The following is an 18,267-nucleotide window of genomic DNA, read 5'->3' as shown; positions in this document are numbered from 1 at the left end:
GGGAGACAGCAGAAGCTTTCACTGGTTTCTGTGCCCACCCTCCTGTCCTCCCTCTCCTTCTTCCAAAGGTCCTGAGTCTCCATCTGTCTCCAGGACGACTAACTGCTCAGAGACTGCCCTTACAGGCTTTCCAGCTTGCAGCCTGAGCAGCTGTAAATGTTGCTCAACACAAACTCACAGGCTTACTTAAATAGTTATGGGCTCTTACTTTATCTTTTATTTTTATTTTTATTTTATTTATTTATTCTGTTTGAGACAGGGTCTCATTGTGCAGCCTTGACTGGCCTGTAGTTCAGACATCTGCCTACCTCTGCCTCCCACGTGCTGGGATTGAAGGGACATTCCACTAGCCTGGGGGACTATTATTCTGTTTAATGTATAAGTTGAATAGGCAATTTTTGAGTAAGTCTAAACTTTATAGATGACAGAGTTGGATTACAGTGTCAAAAGACCTGTCATGCCTGTGAAGGTTAGAGTTGTCCTAAACTTTATGACATTTCTGTCTGGATTTCATGGTGTCTATTTCTATTTCTGTTTCCCTTTCGGTCCTTTTGAAGAATATGGCTAGAAAGCAAATTGGGGTTTTGTGCCTGTAATGAATGTCATGGCAGTTTCTACCCAATGTTGATTACGAACATTTCTTTCCATGTGGTTATTGGGGACACTTGGAGGAATAGGTTTTTTTTTTTTTTTTGGAGCTGGGGACTGAACCCAGGGCCTTGTGCTTGCTAGGCAAGCGCTCTACCACTGAGCTAAATCCCCAACCCTGGAGGAATAGGTTTTATCTCTTCCATTTAAGCCTCAATCTATTTTGATTTTTGTTTATGAGATGCAGAAATAGAGACTATTTTTTTTTCCCTTTTCTTTTTTTTCGGAGCTGGGGACCGAACCCAGGGCCTTGTGCTTGCTAGGCAAGCGCTCTACCACTGAGCTAAATCCCCAACCCTGAGACTATTTTTGACCAACAAATTGTTCCCTAGTTGGGAACAATTCTTTATAAATGCCATGTAAGACAGTCTCTGAGGCTGGCAGTGGTAGCTCATGCCTTTAATCTCAGCACTTAGGAAGCAGAGGTAGGTGGATCTCTATGAGTTTAAGGCCAACCTGGTCTACAGAGTGAGTTCCAGGACAGCCAGGGCTGTTACACAGAGACACCTTGTGTGTGGTGGGAGTGGGAGTGGGGTGGATACAGCCCCTGAGAATATACAGAGATAATGTGAACTTTAAATGATGTATCTCATTTTTCTCTTAATTTCCCTTAGTATGAAGATGAGGAAGCAGCAGAAGAATTTAAGATTTCCAGCTTTGTGGACATGGTTCGAGACTGTAGTAGAATTGGCATTCCTTATAGCTCCCAAGGTGAGTATCTGACAGCAAGCCATTTAAGAACCTTGCTTGGAGTTAGAGAAAGGACTGAAGGAGCTGAAGGGGTTTGCAACCCTATAGGAAGAACAATAATATCAACCAACCAGACCCCCCAGAGCTCCCAGAGAATAAACCACCAACCAAAGAGTACACATGGAGGGACCCATGGCTCCAGCCACATATGTAGCAGAGGATGGCCCTCTGCTACAATGAGAGTCATCAATGAGAGGAGAGGCCCTTGGCCCTGTGAAGGCTCAGTGCCCCCATATAGGGGAATGCCAGGGCAGGGAGATGGGAGGGAGTGGGTAGATGAGAACACTCTCAAAGAGGCAGGGGGAGGGGGAAGGGATAGGGGGATTCCAGATGGGAAATCAGGAAAGGGGATAACATTTGAAATGTAAGTAAAAAAAAAAAAATCCAATAAAAAAATGGAAAAAAAAAAAACCTTGCTTGGGGCTGGAGAGATGGTTCAGAGATTAAGAGTGCTGGGTGCTCTTCCAGAGGTCCTGAGTTCAATTCCCAGCAACCACAAGGTGGCTCATAACCATTTACAATAATATCTGGTGTCCTCTTCTGGTATGTAGGCATACATGCATGCAGTACATTGTATACATAATAAATAAACAAACCTTTTTTATTTTTTTCTTCTTTTTTCTTCGGAGCTGGAGACTGAACCACTGAGCTAAATCCCCAACCCCACCTTTTTTATTTTTAAAGAGAACATTACTTGCTTGGATGTATGAGGATTGACTGTTCCTCTTTCCTGGTATATATTTGGCTGGAAAACGAATTGACCCATTTTCACTAAGGAAAAGGATCAACCAGAATGAAATTTAGGGACTCTCATATGAGCTCCTTGTTCATAACTATGAAGTTACCACAACAACATAAGCTACCTGTGGTCAAGGAGGACTGCTGAGGGATTTAGCATGATTAACATCTAGTCTGTATTATTTATTACTTATAGATATGATGTGTCTTCATAATAGAAAATTGTAATTTTAATAGCTATTTTAAAAATAGGCTTATGGGGCTGGAGAGATAGCTAAAGGAATGTACTGGTCTTTCAGAGGACCTGAGTTGGGTTCTCAACAGCCATATCAGGCAGTTCACAACTACTTGTAACTCCAGGTCCAGGGGATCTAACTTCATGGGTTCCCTCACACATACATATACATAATTAAAGTAAAAGAAATCTTTTTGCCAGGATGGTGGCATACACCTTTAATCCCACTCAGCACTTGGGAGGCAGAAGTAAATGGTCCTCCATAAGGGTGAGGCTGAATATGGTCTACATATTGAGTTCCAGGCCAGCCAAGCTACATAGAGACCCTGTCTCAAACAAACAAGCAGAAAGGCAAACAAAAATGTTTACACTAGCAGTTCTCAACCTGTGGGTTGTGACCCCTTTGGAGGTTGTATGTCCTACATTTTAGAAATTTATATTGCCATTCACAACAGTAGCAAAAGTACAGTTATGAAGTAGCAACAAAATAAGTGTATGGTTAGAGATCACTATAACCTGAGGAGCCTCCAAATATCTGAAAAGGGGTTGCAATATTAAGAAGGTTGAGAATCACTGATTTACAGGAAATTTCAATGTAGAATACAGGGGGAAATCAACAAGTTTATCATTGCTAATATTGTAAGGAAGAGTCCCTGAATATTGAAATTATTGTTACAAAAATAACACCTGTTTTTGTTTTGTTTTGATACAGGGTCTCATAGTGTAGCTGCCCCTGACTATGTAGACAAGGCTGCCCTCAAATGCCAGAGACCCACCTGCCTCTGTCTCCCAGGTGCCGCTATGAAAGGCAAAAGCCATTACACCTGGCTGAAAAAGAAACCTTTGGTTTTGTAGTTTTCCCTCGGGGAAGTCTTCTTTAGATAGAATAGCCAACTTTTGGTCTGTTAATAAACATACTCACTAAATGGCACAAATCAACTGTAGAAGAATACTATTTACTTTTTACAAAAACCAAAGTGTAAACATGCTGTAGAGAAATCTGAATTTATAATACTTGCTTGTGATTTTAATTTTTCTTGATTTCACTTTATATTTTTAGTTTCAATATCTAACCCTCTTACTGTCCTGGTAAATCTATAAGAAATGGGTCCTGTCTAACCACATGAGATTGGGTTCAGCTGTCCAGGATGGTATTTGATGAGTATTGGTGTGTGATTCTTCTAGGTCACTTACAGATATTTGATATGTTTGTGGTAGAGAAGTGGCCAATTGTACAGGCCTTTGCACTTGAAGGCATTGGAGGAGATGGATTTTTTACCATGAAGTATGAGGTATGTGTGAAAACTAGTATGTCTGAGTCTCGTCACAAGCGAATGTGCATCAAACAAATGAACCAACCCAAGAGCTCACCGTGTAGACCAGGCTGGCCTGGAACTCCCAGAGGTCTATCTGCCTCTGCTTCCCAAGTGCTGGGATTAAGGGTGTATGTCATGCCTGGCTTTGAGTGAGGTGGAGCGTGCACAGTGTTTTTATTTCTTACTTCTTGCATCTTGGAGATGGCCAATAAATATCTGTTGAGAGAGGTTAATGAGTGAGAGCAAGTCTGGAAAACGAGTCCTCAGTGCAGGTTAGGGAGGATGGCCTGGTATGTTAACCCAGTGACTGAAGGCATCCATTTGTTTCTGTCTGATGTGACCTGACTCAACAGAAAACCAGGCAGGCAAGGCATTGTCATGCTATGGGGACATCCTGTTGAATAGTACCTTTGGAAGCAAGTCAGAGGACTAACAGCCTGAGGAATACACAGGGACTTGCCTAGCAGACCACCATACTCTTCTAATGGCTCTGTGGATTTCACCTTTCTATCCAGTAGGAGTACTATAGTTACAGTGTGAAAATCAGGCTTTGGGAGTTTCCCTTGAAGTGTAGAGTAATTCCCAAGGAAGTTGGAGGGAATCAGGCCATAGCCTGTAAAATAGGAAACTATTTTACAATAATGGTTATATTTGTTCTTACTTAATTGTCTGAACTATGCATATGTAGAGTGCCTTCTTTACCACACGCGTGCGCGCGCGCGCGCGCGCACACACACACACACACACACACACACACGTGATTTAATTCATACAATTAAATCTCTGGGGTAGGTACTGTTTTTTGTTTCTCTTATGGAGGGGTCAAAAAAATATTCCCAAAGACACAGAGTTAGTGAGTAAGTGACTGGTTGGGAAGACATCCCCTCACTGAGGTGATGACTTTCTTTGGGGTATGGCCATATGCTAAGGTAGTCTATAAATAGCTGAAGCTCCCCTCCTAGTAGTTAAAGACATCTGAGCCAGTCATCAGGCCATCAGAGTTTAGAAGGACATTGGGAGACAAAATCTACAGAACAAACTACTCCACACATTAAGTAACTTAGAAAGGCAAAAGAGGAAAACTGATGGGGGACAGAGGGAAGTGGAGGAGTCATGAGATGGAGGCAAAGGAAGAATACTTGGGAAAATAGCAAAAAATTATTAATTACATTCTAAGTGTGGTGGCCCTTGCCTGTAACTGAGAGAAAGAAGTAGGAGGATCCTGAATGAGGGCAGTGTAGGTTACAAAGTGAAACCTTGTCTCAAAACACACACACACACACACACACACACACACACACACACACACACACACACACACACACGAGATAGAATCTAACTGTGAAACCCAACCAGGCATGGAACTAGTGATCTTCCTGCCTCAGTTTGCCTGGGATTATAGGCATCAGGGTCAGAACAGCAAACGCTAAATTAGAGTAATGAGAGTAAACAATGAACCCAGGTTTGCTCGCATACAGACAAACATCAGCTCTTCAGCTGAAAGGTGGAAATGATGCTTAAGAAAAAGATGCAAGACTAGGGTGTAACTTAAGCTAGTAGAATGCTTACCTAACTTGCACAAACCATAGAACTGTGTGTGGTGGCACTAGGGAGATGGTGGTTCAGAAATTCAGGGTCATCCCTGGCTGTGTAGAGTTCCAAGCCAGTCTGGGGTACATGAGACCCTGTATCAAAAACAAAACAACAACAAAAACACAAGAGAAAGATTTAGCAGACTGTACAAAGTGTACATCTGTAATCCCAAGAGTTGGGAGTCAGAAGTAGGAGGGTTGCAGGTGTGGTGCTCATATTTTTCATCAACGTGACAAAATTCCTGATTGATAGAAACAACTGAGGGAGGAAAGGTTTATTGGGCCTGGGTTTCCATAGATTTCAGTCCAGAATCTTTGGCTCATGGTGAGAACATCCTAGCAATGGTATTGTGTGGCAGTGACTGATTAGCTCATGGCACAGAGAAGCAGAGATGAGAAAGGGTCTGGAATCAAGGTGTAACCTTCAAAAGTGTGTACACAGTGACTTCCTTTGTTCCTTCCTCCCTCCCTTCCTCCCTTCCTCCCCTCCTCCCTCCCTTCCTTCCTTGTAGACTTTACCTCCTGAAGTTTCCACCACCTTCCAAAATGTGTTCAGCATATTCAAACTGTAACAGCAATTGCATGGGCTGCATAGAGAGACCTTATCTTGAAAAACAAAATAAAACAAGATAAAAGTATCACAGACCGCAGCACAGAGCATGCAAACATAGATACGCATGCTCTTCACATAGTAAAGTCTCAGTAGGCTGGGGAAAGCCGCAGGGTTTACTTGGATCGCAGAGGTGATTTGTCTTCTTCGCTCTGAACATTTGATAGCGCTGACTTTAGGAGAAGGGAAGTGCAGAAGAAACGTGATGCAGAGAGGCTAGGAGTGCCACAGGCACTGTACTGCAGAGGCAAGGATGTAGCAGTGGTGGCACTGCTGGGCAGCCCTGGAGTAAGCAGACTGAGTGGGACTGTGGAAGTTCAGGATTGAATTGCTCATCCCAGTACTCCAAAGGTAGAGGGGCAGATCTATGAGTTCAAGGCCAGCCAAGGATACAGAAAGCTCTAAGCCAGTCAAGCTCATGGAGTGAGACAGACCCTGTCTCAAAAAAAAAGCAAAGCAAAGATAACTCGAGTGAAACAATGGAGCAGCTTCTACACCTGGTGGGGTAGAGTGTACTTTACCTTGGAGAAATAATATTTGTATGATTTTGGTATTATAAATGGCTGATAGGTATGTAGAGATAAAGTGTGGGGGCGATGATAGAGAAGACTGCATCTTTGCATAGGTTAATACTTGTAAATTGATAAGAAATAGACATCTCTATATAAGTAATATAAATCTAGACATAAGCAACAAAAAGGAAAAAAGCTCTAAGTAGTTTTTGAATGAGACTACACTTGATCTTAGCCAGAAGGCCTAGAAGTGATGCATGAGACTGATACACTTTCCAGAAGGATTCAAGTTTTTTATTGTAAGCCTTTTGTACTGTTCGATTTTTTTAAAAAGTTACAAGTATGTATTATTTTAATTAAAATTACAAAGAAAAAACATATTGTGCATATGTATAATGTGTATGTGCCATCATTAAATGTAATCATGATATATTGAGGATTCTGAAAATAATTTTCTTAAATGAGAAAGCAGTTATTAATTTCATAGGGTCAAATAAGATTAATAAAATTGTGGTTTATTCTAATAGAATTAATAAAGCATTGGTTTAATAATAAATACAGTTAACAAAATTAATAATTTAAAAATAATATAATAACTTTTCAGTTTATTGTTCTAGTAAGAGTATTTATACCAAGACAGTAATTTTGAGTGTCAGAAGATAGGTAATCGGCCATACTAGTGATTGACTTAATGACTTCAGTGTTTTGCCCTTCGTTGCAGTTGCAGGACGTGAGTTTGAATCTATGGAATGTCTACAGCAGAATGGATCCTATGTCTCTGGAGAACATGCTTTCAAAAGTAAGGAGCCAAAGTGTATTCAGAATAATTATGTTAAACTGTCCTAGCAAATTATCCACCAAAGGCATTAGTTTGAAGAAATGCAGGGTACTTCTTAATTGCTTTAATCAGAGAGTGGGTTAGATTGTTCTGGACTCTTACAAAAGAGAAAACCTGGGAGAGTTGAGGCTTTTCTAAGGAAATCCTCCTGAGGTAGCTGTTTGACCTGACTTTTTGGTTCTTTTTCCCTCGGGGAAGGAATTGTGCTGGACTTTAGTAAAAACAATGCAGAGGTTGTCTTGTAACATGAAAGACCAAGATGACAAATTGCTTAAAGAGATCAGAGGTTGAAACAGAGGTAGCAAACTTGTCCTGTTGCCTAGACTGTAATATTTAAACATCCTGCCTAGGTCCTTGCTGGTTCTCAGCACAAAAGCTATTCTAGATAGTCTTTACTGGTGTGTCTGTGCTTTCCAGCAGTCTTGTTTACAAAAATGTGTCCCACCCTAGAATGTAATTTTCCAACTCTGGAGTCCTTAATTGTTCATCTGGGCGTGGTAGTGCATGCCTTTTCTCCCAGCTCTGGAAGCACGGGCTGCTAGAGCTCTAAGTTCAAGGCCAGCCCTGACTAAATAATGAGTCCCAGACTAGCCCCGACTACACAGAGACCCTGCTTCAAAAGAAGTAAACAAAGGCAACAAGCAAACAAAATGTTGCGGGGCCAGTGAGATGGTTCAGCAAGAAGAGCACTTGTTGCCAAGCCTGAGGACCTGCGCTTGCTCTCCGACATCCACAAAGGAGAGAACCAGTCTCACAGAATTGTCCTCTAACCTATAAAATACATAAATAAATGGCCATAGTTTATCATTATTCTCTGTGTCACTTACACTTTGTACTAACCATTTAGAATAGAGTAGATTAGGTTTACTGTCATTTATATTACACACACACACACACACACACAAGAACACACACACACACACACACACACACACACACACACATATATATATATATATATATATATATATATATATATATATAGAGAGAGAGAGAGAGAGAGAGAGAGAGAAGTAATTAGAAAGAGTCCCTAAGATAAAGAAAATTAGAACCTGGCTTCTTCTCTGCACCCCCACCCCCTTTCTCGAGCATTGCCAGTGATTACATCATCATCTGGACATTTTGCTGTAGCCAACCATTTCTTTATAGCGAGTGCCTGTGTGTTTAAGTGGCAAGTTTAGAGGCCACAGTTTAGTTTCATTCTACTGTGGGCACTGTTTCTAGTTCCTCTGGGCAGAAGGAAATAAAAGTTAAAAGAATAAAAAAAAAGGAAGATAGATATTTTTTATTAAATTTATTTATTTATTCACTTTATTTTCCAGCATCAGCTCCCCTCTCCTCCCAGTACCCTTCATGCAGATCCTCCCCCCATTCCTCTCCCCTTCTCCTTTGAAAAGGGGGAACCCTCCTCTAGATAGCATTTCCCCTACTACCACTTCCTCTCCCACTGAGGCCAGACAAAGCAGTCCAGTTAGGGGAACGGAATTCACAGACAGACAGGCAACCGGTTCAGGGACAGCCTCCACTCCTGTGCAGAGTATATAGGTCTAGCTCTTGTATTGTAGGGTTGTGGGGTCCTGTGTCCCCTCTGTCCCAGGGCACAGCTGCTGGGGAGGCAGGACTCCGGGAGTTGACCTTGCTTACTAATCATACAGTGGCCGGGCTTGCGCTATAGGGCAGCTTCAGGACAATGTTCCAGGGGTTGGGAAGTGTGGTCTGAGGTGGGGGACAGCCAAAGCTGGCTTGGGAGTCCCGGGGACTGTGACAAGGCTGGGGCTGTCAGGTTCTCAGATACCCAGCTCAGAGTGGGGGCCTGCGGGCTGGATCTAGCCTGGGGCTGGGGGTAGTGGTGGTGGTGGTGAACTCTGGCTGTTCCTGATGGGATAAGTCCCTGGTTTGACTTTGGTGGGCTTAAGCTTGGCTTGATGGTGACCATGGCTGGGAACGCAGAGAGGCTCTACAGGAGATTAGACGGTGGTTCTGTAGGCAAAGGCCTTCTCCATTGCTCCCCATGGTGGATCCTGATGAAAAGAGACAGTCCATGGTTTTAAAGCATTTATTGTCCTGGCAGAAAGTGAATGTGTAAAACCATACCCCACTTCTCAGGTTAGGTCTCAGATTAAATACCTTTTGCTGGGTGGAGTGTCTGGGAAGGAAAACTTCTTGGCTAAGCCTCCAGGCCTTTAGGTACCTCATTAAAAGGAGAGCCTATGTAACCACAGGTCACATCTTGTACATGTGGAGGGGCCTGGGGCATCACTCATACGTGACTGATGGCCACACATCTATGAGGGACTGTGGCTAGAGACGGGCCTGCTACCCGGGAACAGGTGAAGCGCCTTCCTTCCCTTCAGGGCTTTCAGAGTTTAAAGCCTTAGTTCAACCAGGAACCAGGCTGCCCATATTGCATGTCTTTGGTTGGTAGTTCAGTCTCTGGGAGTCCCCAAGGATACAGATTACTTTGTTGGTCTTTTTATGGAGTCCCTATCCTTTTTGGGTCCCGCAATCCTTACCCCAACTCATCCATTAGACTCTCCGAGTTCTGTCTAATGTTTGGCTGTGGGTCTCTGCATCTCCATTGGTTGCTGTGTGGATCCTCTCAGAGGACAGTTATGTAGTCTTCTGTCTGTAAGCATAACAGAGTAGTATCTTTAGTAGTGTCAGGGACTGGTTCTTGCCCATGGGATGGGTCTCAAGTTGGGCAGTCATTGGTTGGTCATTCCTTCAGTCTCTACTCTATCCTTTTCCACACATCTTGTAGGCAGGACACATTTTGGGTAGAAGGCTTTGTGGGTGGGTTGCTGTCCTTGTCCCTCCACTGGGAGTCCTGCCTGACTACAGGAAGTGGCTACTTCAGGATCCATATCCCCTACTGCTGGGAGTCTCAGCTAGAGTCACCCCCTTAAGCCTCCTCTAGGGCCTTTCCCCATCCCAGGTCTCTGGCACATCCTAGAGATGCCTCTTTTCCACCCATTTCCATTCTCTCTCCCTGCTCTCCCCACATCTGATCATCCTCTCAGCCTGCTCCCCTCCCCTACCCAGTTCCCTCCCTTCCTCCACCTCTGATAGCTATTTTATTTCCCCTTCTGAGAAGGATTCAGCCGTCCCCCCTTGGGCCCTCCTTGTTATTTGGCTTCTTTGGGTCTATGGATTATAGTGTGCTTACCCTGTACTTTATATGCTATACTGCACTTATAAGTTAGTACATGCCCTCTTGGGTCTGGTTACCTCACTCAGGGTCATATTTTCTAGTTCCATCATCCATTTGCCTGCAAAGTTCATGATATCTTTGTTTTTAATAGCTGAATAGTATTCCATTGTGTAAACAAACCACATTTTCTATATGCATTCTTCAGTTGAGGGACATCTAGGTTGTTTCCAGTTTCTGGCTATTACAAATAAAGCTGCTATGAACGTAGTTGGGCAAGTGTCCTTGTAGGGTGGTGGAGCACCTTTGGGGTATTTGCCCAGGAGTAGTATAGCTGGGACTTGAGGTAGAAAAATTGACAATATTCTGAGAGCTGCCAATTTGATTTCCAAAGTGGTTATATAAGTTTGAACGTCCACCAGCAATGAAAGAGTGCTCCCCTTGCTCCACGTTCTCCCCAGCATGTGAAGTCACTTGAGTTTTTGACCTGTAGCCATTCTTATGGGTGTGAGGTGGAATATCAGAGTAGTTTGATTTGCAATTCCCAATGACTGAGAATGTTATATATATTGAAAATGCACAGCGATACTTGTCCTTAAAACTCCTGGCACTTGGAAGGCAGGTCACTGTGAGTTTGAGGCAGCTTGGTTTCAGAGTGAGTTCCAGGCCATCTAGGACTACATAATGATACCCTTTCTTAAAATTAAAAAAAAAAAAAAAGGATGAGAAAGAAGAGGAGGTGGAGGAGAAGGTAGAAGAGGAGGGAGAAGAGGAAGAGATAAAAACAAAAAGTTATTTTATGTCCCAGAGAAACTTTCTCCAGAATGGTCAGTGCTGAAACAGAGGCCCCTCCCCTCTTTATCAAACACAAACAAAAGCAGCAAATGCTTTGGCAATCATAACAGACAAAAAAGTAAGTTCAGGCTGGTTCAGATTTCTTTATTACAAGAACTAAAAACAACAACAAAAGAAAAACAAAACAAAAAACAAAAGAACAATAAATATCACTATATCCTGCCCCACAAGTATAACTCCAGAATGTCAGATTGTGAAGCAGTAAATGTTTTGAACATCCATTACTGAGGTCAGTGTTTCTCAGGCAGTTACTATCATGTGGGTTCTGAGAGTCGAACTAAACTCTGGTCCTCTAAAAAGACATGCTTTTAACCCATGAGCCCTAGAATTTGTTCCTCCAGTTTCTATTTGCGGAATAGCTTGAGGGGATTGGCATTAGTTCTGGGAGCACTCTTTTGACTCCACTTGGTTCTGACATGTCTTTTATTTAAAAGATTTTTAATTATTACTTCTATTTTACTAGGGGTTATGGGTTTGTTTATTTCATCTTGAGTTAATTTTGGTAGGTCATTTCTTCCGTGAAATTCATCCATTTCATTTAGGTTTTCCAGTTTGGTTGAACATAGATTTAAAAATTGTTTGGATCCATCGGTATCTGTTGTAAGGTTTCCATTCTCATACTAATTTTGTTCATTTGGATCTTCTCTTTCTTCCTTTGGTAGCTTTGGTTACAGGTTTGTTGATCTTGTTGATGTTTTCAAAAGAACCACCTTCTGATTCTTTATGGTCTTGTTATTTCTCTTTTATTTGGTTTGACTTGGCTTTGGGATTTGTGAGATACGGTCTCGCTGTGTAGCCCGGCTGTCCTGGAGCTCACTCTGTAGATCAGGCTGGCCTCCAACTCAGATCCACCTGCCTCTGCTTCCTCCTATGCGCTAGGTGAATTTCTTGTCATTTTGGATTTTTGTTTAAGGCAGGGTCATATTTTATAAGTGAATTATACTAAAACCTTAAGGTACTGTTCTAGAGCTAGTTAAAGAAAGGTTAGTCCTACCCTAACGTGTTAACCAAGAGCATGGAAAGAAGCAGCGTGTAACCATTTGTGAAGTTAGCTAGGCCAGGACCGTAGCTCCTTCAGGTCACTTCACTAAAAACAACCGTGTTTGGTGTGTGGGAAGCAGACCCACCAAACAGAAGCACCTCAAGAAGAAGTAACTGAAAAATTGAAAACTACAGATAATTAGCTTTTTGAGTGTGTGTAATTTGAGTTCATAGATTTAAACATTTGATAAGTTTGTATACACTTTGCCAACACTGTAACCTTTGGTGGTACTCATATTGGTTTATTTTTGGGTAGTAGTTTATACATCTTTTTAACCTGATAGCCACAGTCCTTGAAATTTCCTCACCAGTTACTGTAAGATGTTCCCTGTCCATGTTCTGTAAATTTCCTGGCCTAGACATAGAACTGATCTCTTCTCTAACTGCTGGTTACTTTGAGTGGGAACAGAATTTCATCAGGACAATGAGTTAGGGATGTTCACTGTGCTGTGTGATCCTATCTGTAGACCTCTTTAGCAGCTAGCGTTCCCTTGGTTGTTCATGTTAACTATGTGCAGGGCATAGGATTTGGGGGGTGGATAGGATTGCAGGGTGGTTAAGGATTGCTGTTCCTCCATAGATCCCAGGTTCCCAACACACACATGGCAGCTTACAGCAGTTGGGAACTTTAGTTCCAGGGGAAGCTCAGGACTTCTTCTGACCTCCTTGAGCACCAGGAATGCATGTAATATCTATACATACATGGAAGCAAAACACTCATACTCATAAAACAAAAATAAACAAATCTTTTAAAAAGATAAAAAGGATGTAGATACCAAGAAGGGTATTTTTAGGCAATTTTGTCTTGGTATAAGCATTGTAAAATATGATTACATAAACTTAAGTGAAACAGTGCATGGTATATGCTGTCATATGTCTGGTCTGTCATTAACCAAAACATCTAGTGAGAAATGGTATCTGCATATAATCCCAGTATTCAGGAGGCTGAGGCAGGAGGATAATGAATTTGAGGTCATCGTGGACTATATAGTAAGATGCTATTCCAACCTTTCCCCCAAATTCCCACATCTGTGATTATCATGAATTATATATATATACATATATATATGTATATATATATGTATATATATGCATCTTATACATGTATACAAACATATCAATAGGTAGCTGAGGTGGATGAAGGAGAAGATAGATAGCCATAAGCAGAACATTCTAGTGAAAGCCAGCCATCTTTACCCATGCACTTGGAGGCAGAGGCAGGCCAGCTTGGTCTACAGAGATAGCTCCAAGCCAGCTAGTGCTGCAAAGTGAAGCACTGTCTAAAACATAGAAAATAAAAGAGAGAATATTATCAACATAGAACTTTACCTGTGTCCATGGGCAGTCAATGTCTGTCCCCACTCCCCAGGGAACTACTGCCAACCTACTTTGTCTGCAAAGATGTTCCTTTCCTGGATATTTTCTTTTCAAAAGTAATAAGTAATCCATGTATATAATGGCCTAGTATTTCAGGTGAATTCATGGTTCTTGCTCTCTAATGTACCTCTTGTATGACACTTTGTTTGCTTTAAAATAGGACCTGGCTGTGTTTGAGCATCAGTGGACAAGCTTCTTTGCTAATTTTGACATAGAAATCCCTTTCCTACTGGAACTTTCAGAATCTCAGGCGGGTGAGGTATGTAAGTAAAGTCATAAAGAGAATGAAAAATGGTAAATTTATTATTGTTACACTATTATTTTTATTGTTGTTTTATTATTGTGGTCGCTATATGACCCTGACTGGCCTGGAACTTAAAGGCATACACGTGCCTCTGCCCTTCCAAGTGGTAGGGTAAAAGTCATGTACGACTATACCTGACCTACTAATATTTTTTTGAGATTCACCACTGTAGAGGTTTATTTTGGTTATCATTTCTATAAGCCACATTGTATATGTCATAAAAGAAATTCCCTCCTATTTCTATAAAAAAAACAAGTATATTCAAGGCTCTGGTTTCAATTCCCTACACCCTCAAAATATTTTTCTTACGCCAACTTCTCTATTAGAAGGATATTCACCTTCAGCATGGTGGTGTCCCCAACCAGTAGTTATGTCAAGTGCTAGTTAGTACTTATGTACCTCTGAATACTAGTTGATCCCCGGGGTTACAAGTGTATGCTGTCCTTCCAAGCCCACATTGGTAGTGAGTTACCAGTTACCAGTTCAAGCTAGGCATCTTCATGACTAAACTGAACTGTCTATTTTGAAAACCAGGGAACAGAATAGTCACAAAAACTATTCAACAGGAAGACTCAGAAGAGCCATCTTGAGCTTGCCTTTGAGCCTCTCTGGGGTTTAACTATTACTATGCTGTTCTTCACTGTACCACAGTGGCATAGAACATGCCCCCACCTGACCTTTGGGAGTTGATCTGGAGCATTTTACACACACACACACGCACACACACGCACTCTCTATATAATGTTATATATTGCTGCTCCTATTCTTGAATACCTTAATAGTTAGGAGAGAGTCTTACCTGTCTGTTTTTACCTTTCTCTGGTGCTCTGCATTCCTCTGTATAGACCAGTCTTCTGCTTAGCATCTTCCTCCTGTGAGGATGTCCTTTAATGTTGTTTGTTATTAAGTCTTATGATACTAAATTCTTTCAACTTCAACGTATACAAGGGAACATAATAGAGAAACAGTCTTCTCCACTGTTTGTTGGAGACAGGGTTTCACTGTGTAGTCTGGGCTGGCCTTGAACTCATCTACCTCCCAAGTGCTGGGATAATAGATAATATATTGGGTATCTTACTATTGCCATGAAGACACCTTGACCCAGGAAACTGAGAGAAGAAAGAGTTTACTGGGGCTTACAGTTCCAGAGGATAGATAGTCCATAACCATCATGGTGGGGAGCTTAGCAACAGGCAGGGCATACCACTGGGTATACCACTGGGCATACCACTGAGTATACCACTGGGTATACCACTGAGTATACCACTGAGTATACCACTGGGCATACCACTGAGTATACCACTGGGCATACCACTGAGTATACCACTGAGTCCACCACTGGGCATACCACTGAGTATACCACTGGGTATACCACTGAGTATACCACTGAGTATACCACTGGGCATACCACTGAGTATACCACTGAGTCCACCACTGGGCATACCACTGAGTATACCACTGAGTATACCACTGAGTCCACCACTGGGCATACCACTGGGCCGCAGCTGAGCACTCACATCTGAGTCAGAGACTGGGAACGGTGTGGGGTTTTGAAACCTCAAAGCCCACTCCCAGTGACACACCCCCCAGTAAGGCTACACCACCTAGTTCCTCACAAATAATCCTACTAGCTGGGGTCCAAATATTCGAGTATATGAGCCAATAGGGTCATTCTCATTTGAACCACCACAGTAGAATCACCACTCCTAGTTGCAACAACTTTTCCAAAAGCTGTTTTTGCAATATATAGGCAAAATTCTATAGATTCTAGGTTAATGGTTTTTTTTTCCTTTCAGTACTCAAATGATGTTGCTCCATTATCTACTTATTCACATTGTTTTTGATGATAAGACTTCTTTTCTCAATCTTTGTTCTGTGGACATAGGTCTTTTTTCCTCTGACACATTTTAAGATTTCTCTTTCTTTTTTTAAAAAATCATAATTTAATTACCATTTCTTTCTTTCCTTTCTTCCCTCCCTCCAAACCCTTCCATATACCCTTCCCCACTCTCATTTAAACTCATGGCCTTTTTTATTTTTTTACTAATTGTTATCGCAGGCTTGTATGTATGTATATATGTATGTATGTGTATGTATGTATACATACACATATATACACACGTATACATACATATATATATTCCTATACATAACCTGTTCAGTACATATAAACCTGTATGTATGTCTTCAGAGCTGATCATTTGTCATGGGACAACCAATTAGTGTGCTTTTCTCTGGGGAAGGCTACCTCTCCTGTCCCCAGCTGTCCTCAGTTACCTGTAATTTTTCATGTGGAGTTGAGGCCTCATGGGTTTTTCTCTGTCCTGTTTGTCATATTTATTGGTGTCATCCTTGTCCAGCTCGCATTTGGCAGTCATGATGATGAGGCTTCATGGGTGCATCTTCTGATGTTAGCAGGTGACACAGTCTCACAGCAAACTCCCTGATCTTCTTGCTCTTTCAGTTTTTCTGTCCCCTTCGGCAGTGTTCCCTGAGCCTATGGGTGGGAGGGAGCATTTTTAAATGTATCTACTGGGATGGGAGACTCTAGTTCTTACTGTGCTTGCATGGGTTCATTAAGATCTGTCTGTATGCAGTTTTCATCATGTTTCTTCTAAAGATTTATTTTATATATATGTATGTGTGCTTGCTTGTCTGGATACACACTGTGTGCACATATAAGTACCAGAAGAACATGTTGGAGCCCTGGAGCTGGAGTTACAGATAGTCGTTAGCTTCATGTTTCTGTGCTTTGCTTTTCTTGGCTTTCTACCTCAGCAGAGTCTCAATTTTCATCAGGTTTGCAAAGCTTTTGTCTGTTATTCAAATGTCATTTCTGCTTCCCATTTCCCTTCTTTCCTTTGTGGACTCCAAGTAAATCAAAGTGTAGTTCTTTTATCTACATTTTACTAATGCCATTTAAAAATTTTATTCTTTTTCCCCTATACTAGTGTAGTTCTAAGAGAGAAAGACCTGGTGAAGGGCTTACATGGTGTTCAGTCCTAGCACTAAGGACAAAATGTCACTCTTGTCTCCTGCACCTTCACCCCTCTCACCACCCCTCCCATAACAGTGGGGCAGAAACCACCCGTTCTGTTTGAGTGTTAAAGATGAGTGATAACACGCAGTTCTTACGTCCTCTTGTGCCTCTCATTAAAGAGCTGTGGAGTCATTGCCAGTGAGCTTTTTCACTTGACAGGAATTCTGACGGGTGTGGAAGCACATCACCACAAAGTAAACCCAGGACATTCTGGAGCTCTCCAGATGGGTTCCTTGGGAGCTTTTTCATTTTCCCTACAGTTCACAGTAGGCCATAGTACGGGTTCACCTCTACTCTTGCAGGTGTGTGTGTTTAGGTTGTTTTTAATATCTTGCCATTGCAACAGCACTGCTAAGTATGTCTCTCTCTCTCTCTCTCTCTCTCTCTCTCTCTCTCTCTCTTTCTCTCTCTCTCTGTGTGTGTGTGTGTGTGTGTGTGTGTGTGTGTGTGTGTGTGCGCGCGCGCGTGCGTGCGTGCGCGCCAGTGGGCATTTTCTGTGTCAAACGGTAACCTATTGCCAAATTCCTTGAAAATGTCCTGATTTGCATTCCACCAGCCATATAGGTTGTATGTGGCTTCACACTTTGACTAGAATATTTAGTTTCATGTTGAGTATTTTCAGTCTTGGGGCTACAGAGACTGCCCAGTGGCTAAGAGCATTTACTACTCTTGCTGAGGCCCAGAGTTTAGTTCTCAGTTCTCACCTGAATGGCTCTGCTATCCATGGGCACCTGCATTCATGTACACACAGGTGCATAATTAAAAATAAATCTCCTGGGTGTGACAGTGCACGCCTTTAACCCCAGAGCAGTTGGGTCTCTGGGGTTTTTATCCAGCCAGAGCTACATAGTAAGAACCTTCAAAAACAAAACTTCATGTGCTGGCATGCTTGTAATCCCTGCTCTTTGAAGGTAGAAATAAAAGAATCAGAAGTTCAAGGCAGACCTTGATCCCATGATGCATCTGAAGCTATCCTTTTGATACTTTGTCTCGAAAGAAATTCTAACTAAATTAAAGAATTCTTAATATATATTTTGAGTATTTCTTCTATGTTTATTACAATTGCATTATTTATGTCTGTTTCCTTTTTGCCATGAAAATACATTTGTATATATGTGTGGTGTATTCTGCATACATATGTGGGTACTCTTGCATGTAGAAGCTAAAAGTAAATGTCAGGTAATTTCCTTGATTGTGCTCCCTCTTATTTTTTTTAAGATTTATTTATTTTTATTTTATGTGTGTTTTTGCCTACATATATGT

General features: G+C 41.8%; 1 protein-coding gene across 8 annotated transcripts in view; it reads left to right on the top strand.

Moving 5' to 3' along the window:
* The window catches only part of Dnaaf9 (dynein axonemal assembly factor 9), a 134,548-nt gene that overhangs the window by 23,204 nt on the left and 93,077 nt on the right, over positions 1-18,267 (top strand). For all 8 annotated transcript variants that reach the window (XM_087653888.1, XM_087653891.1, XM_087653887.1 and 5 more), the window contains 4 exon segments: positions 1,263-1,359; positions 3,557-3,663; positions 7,123-7,200; positions 13,821-13,919. In XM_087653888.1, coding sequence (XP_087510014.1) covers positions 1,263-1,359; positions 3,557-3,663; positions 7,123-7,200; positions 13,821-13,919 — 381 coding nt within the window.

The sequence above is a fragment of the Rattus norvegicus genome, chromosome 3 (genome assembly GCF_021556685.1).
Source record: "Rattus norvegicus strain SHRSP/BbbUtx chromosome 3, alternate assembly SHRSP_T2T, whole genome shotgun sequence".
NCBI lineage: Eukaryota > Metazoa > Chordata > Mammalia > Rodentia > Muridae > Rattus > Rattus norvegicus.
The sequence above is the reverse complement of the archived record's forward strand: the minus strand, read 5'-3'. Positions and strand labels throughout refer to the sequence as shown.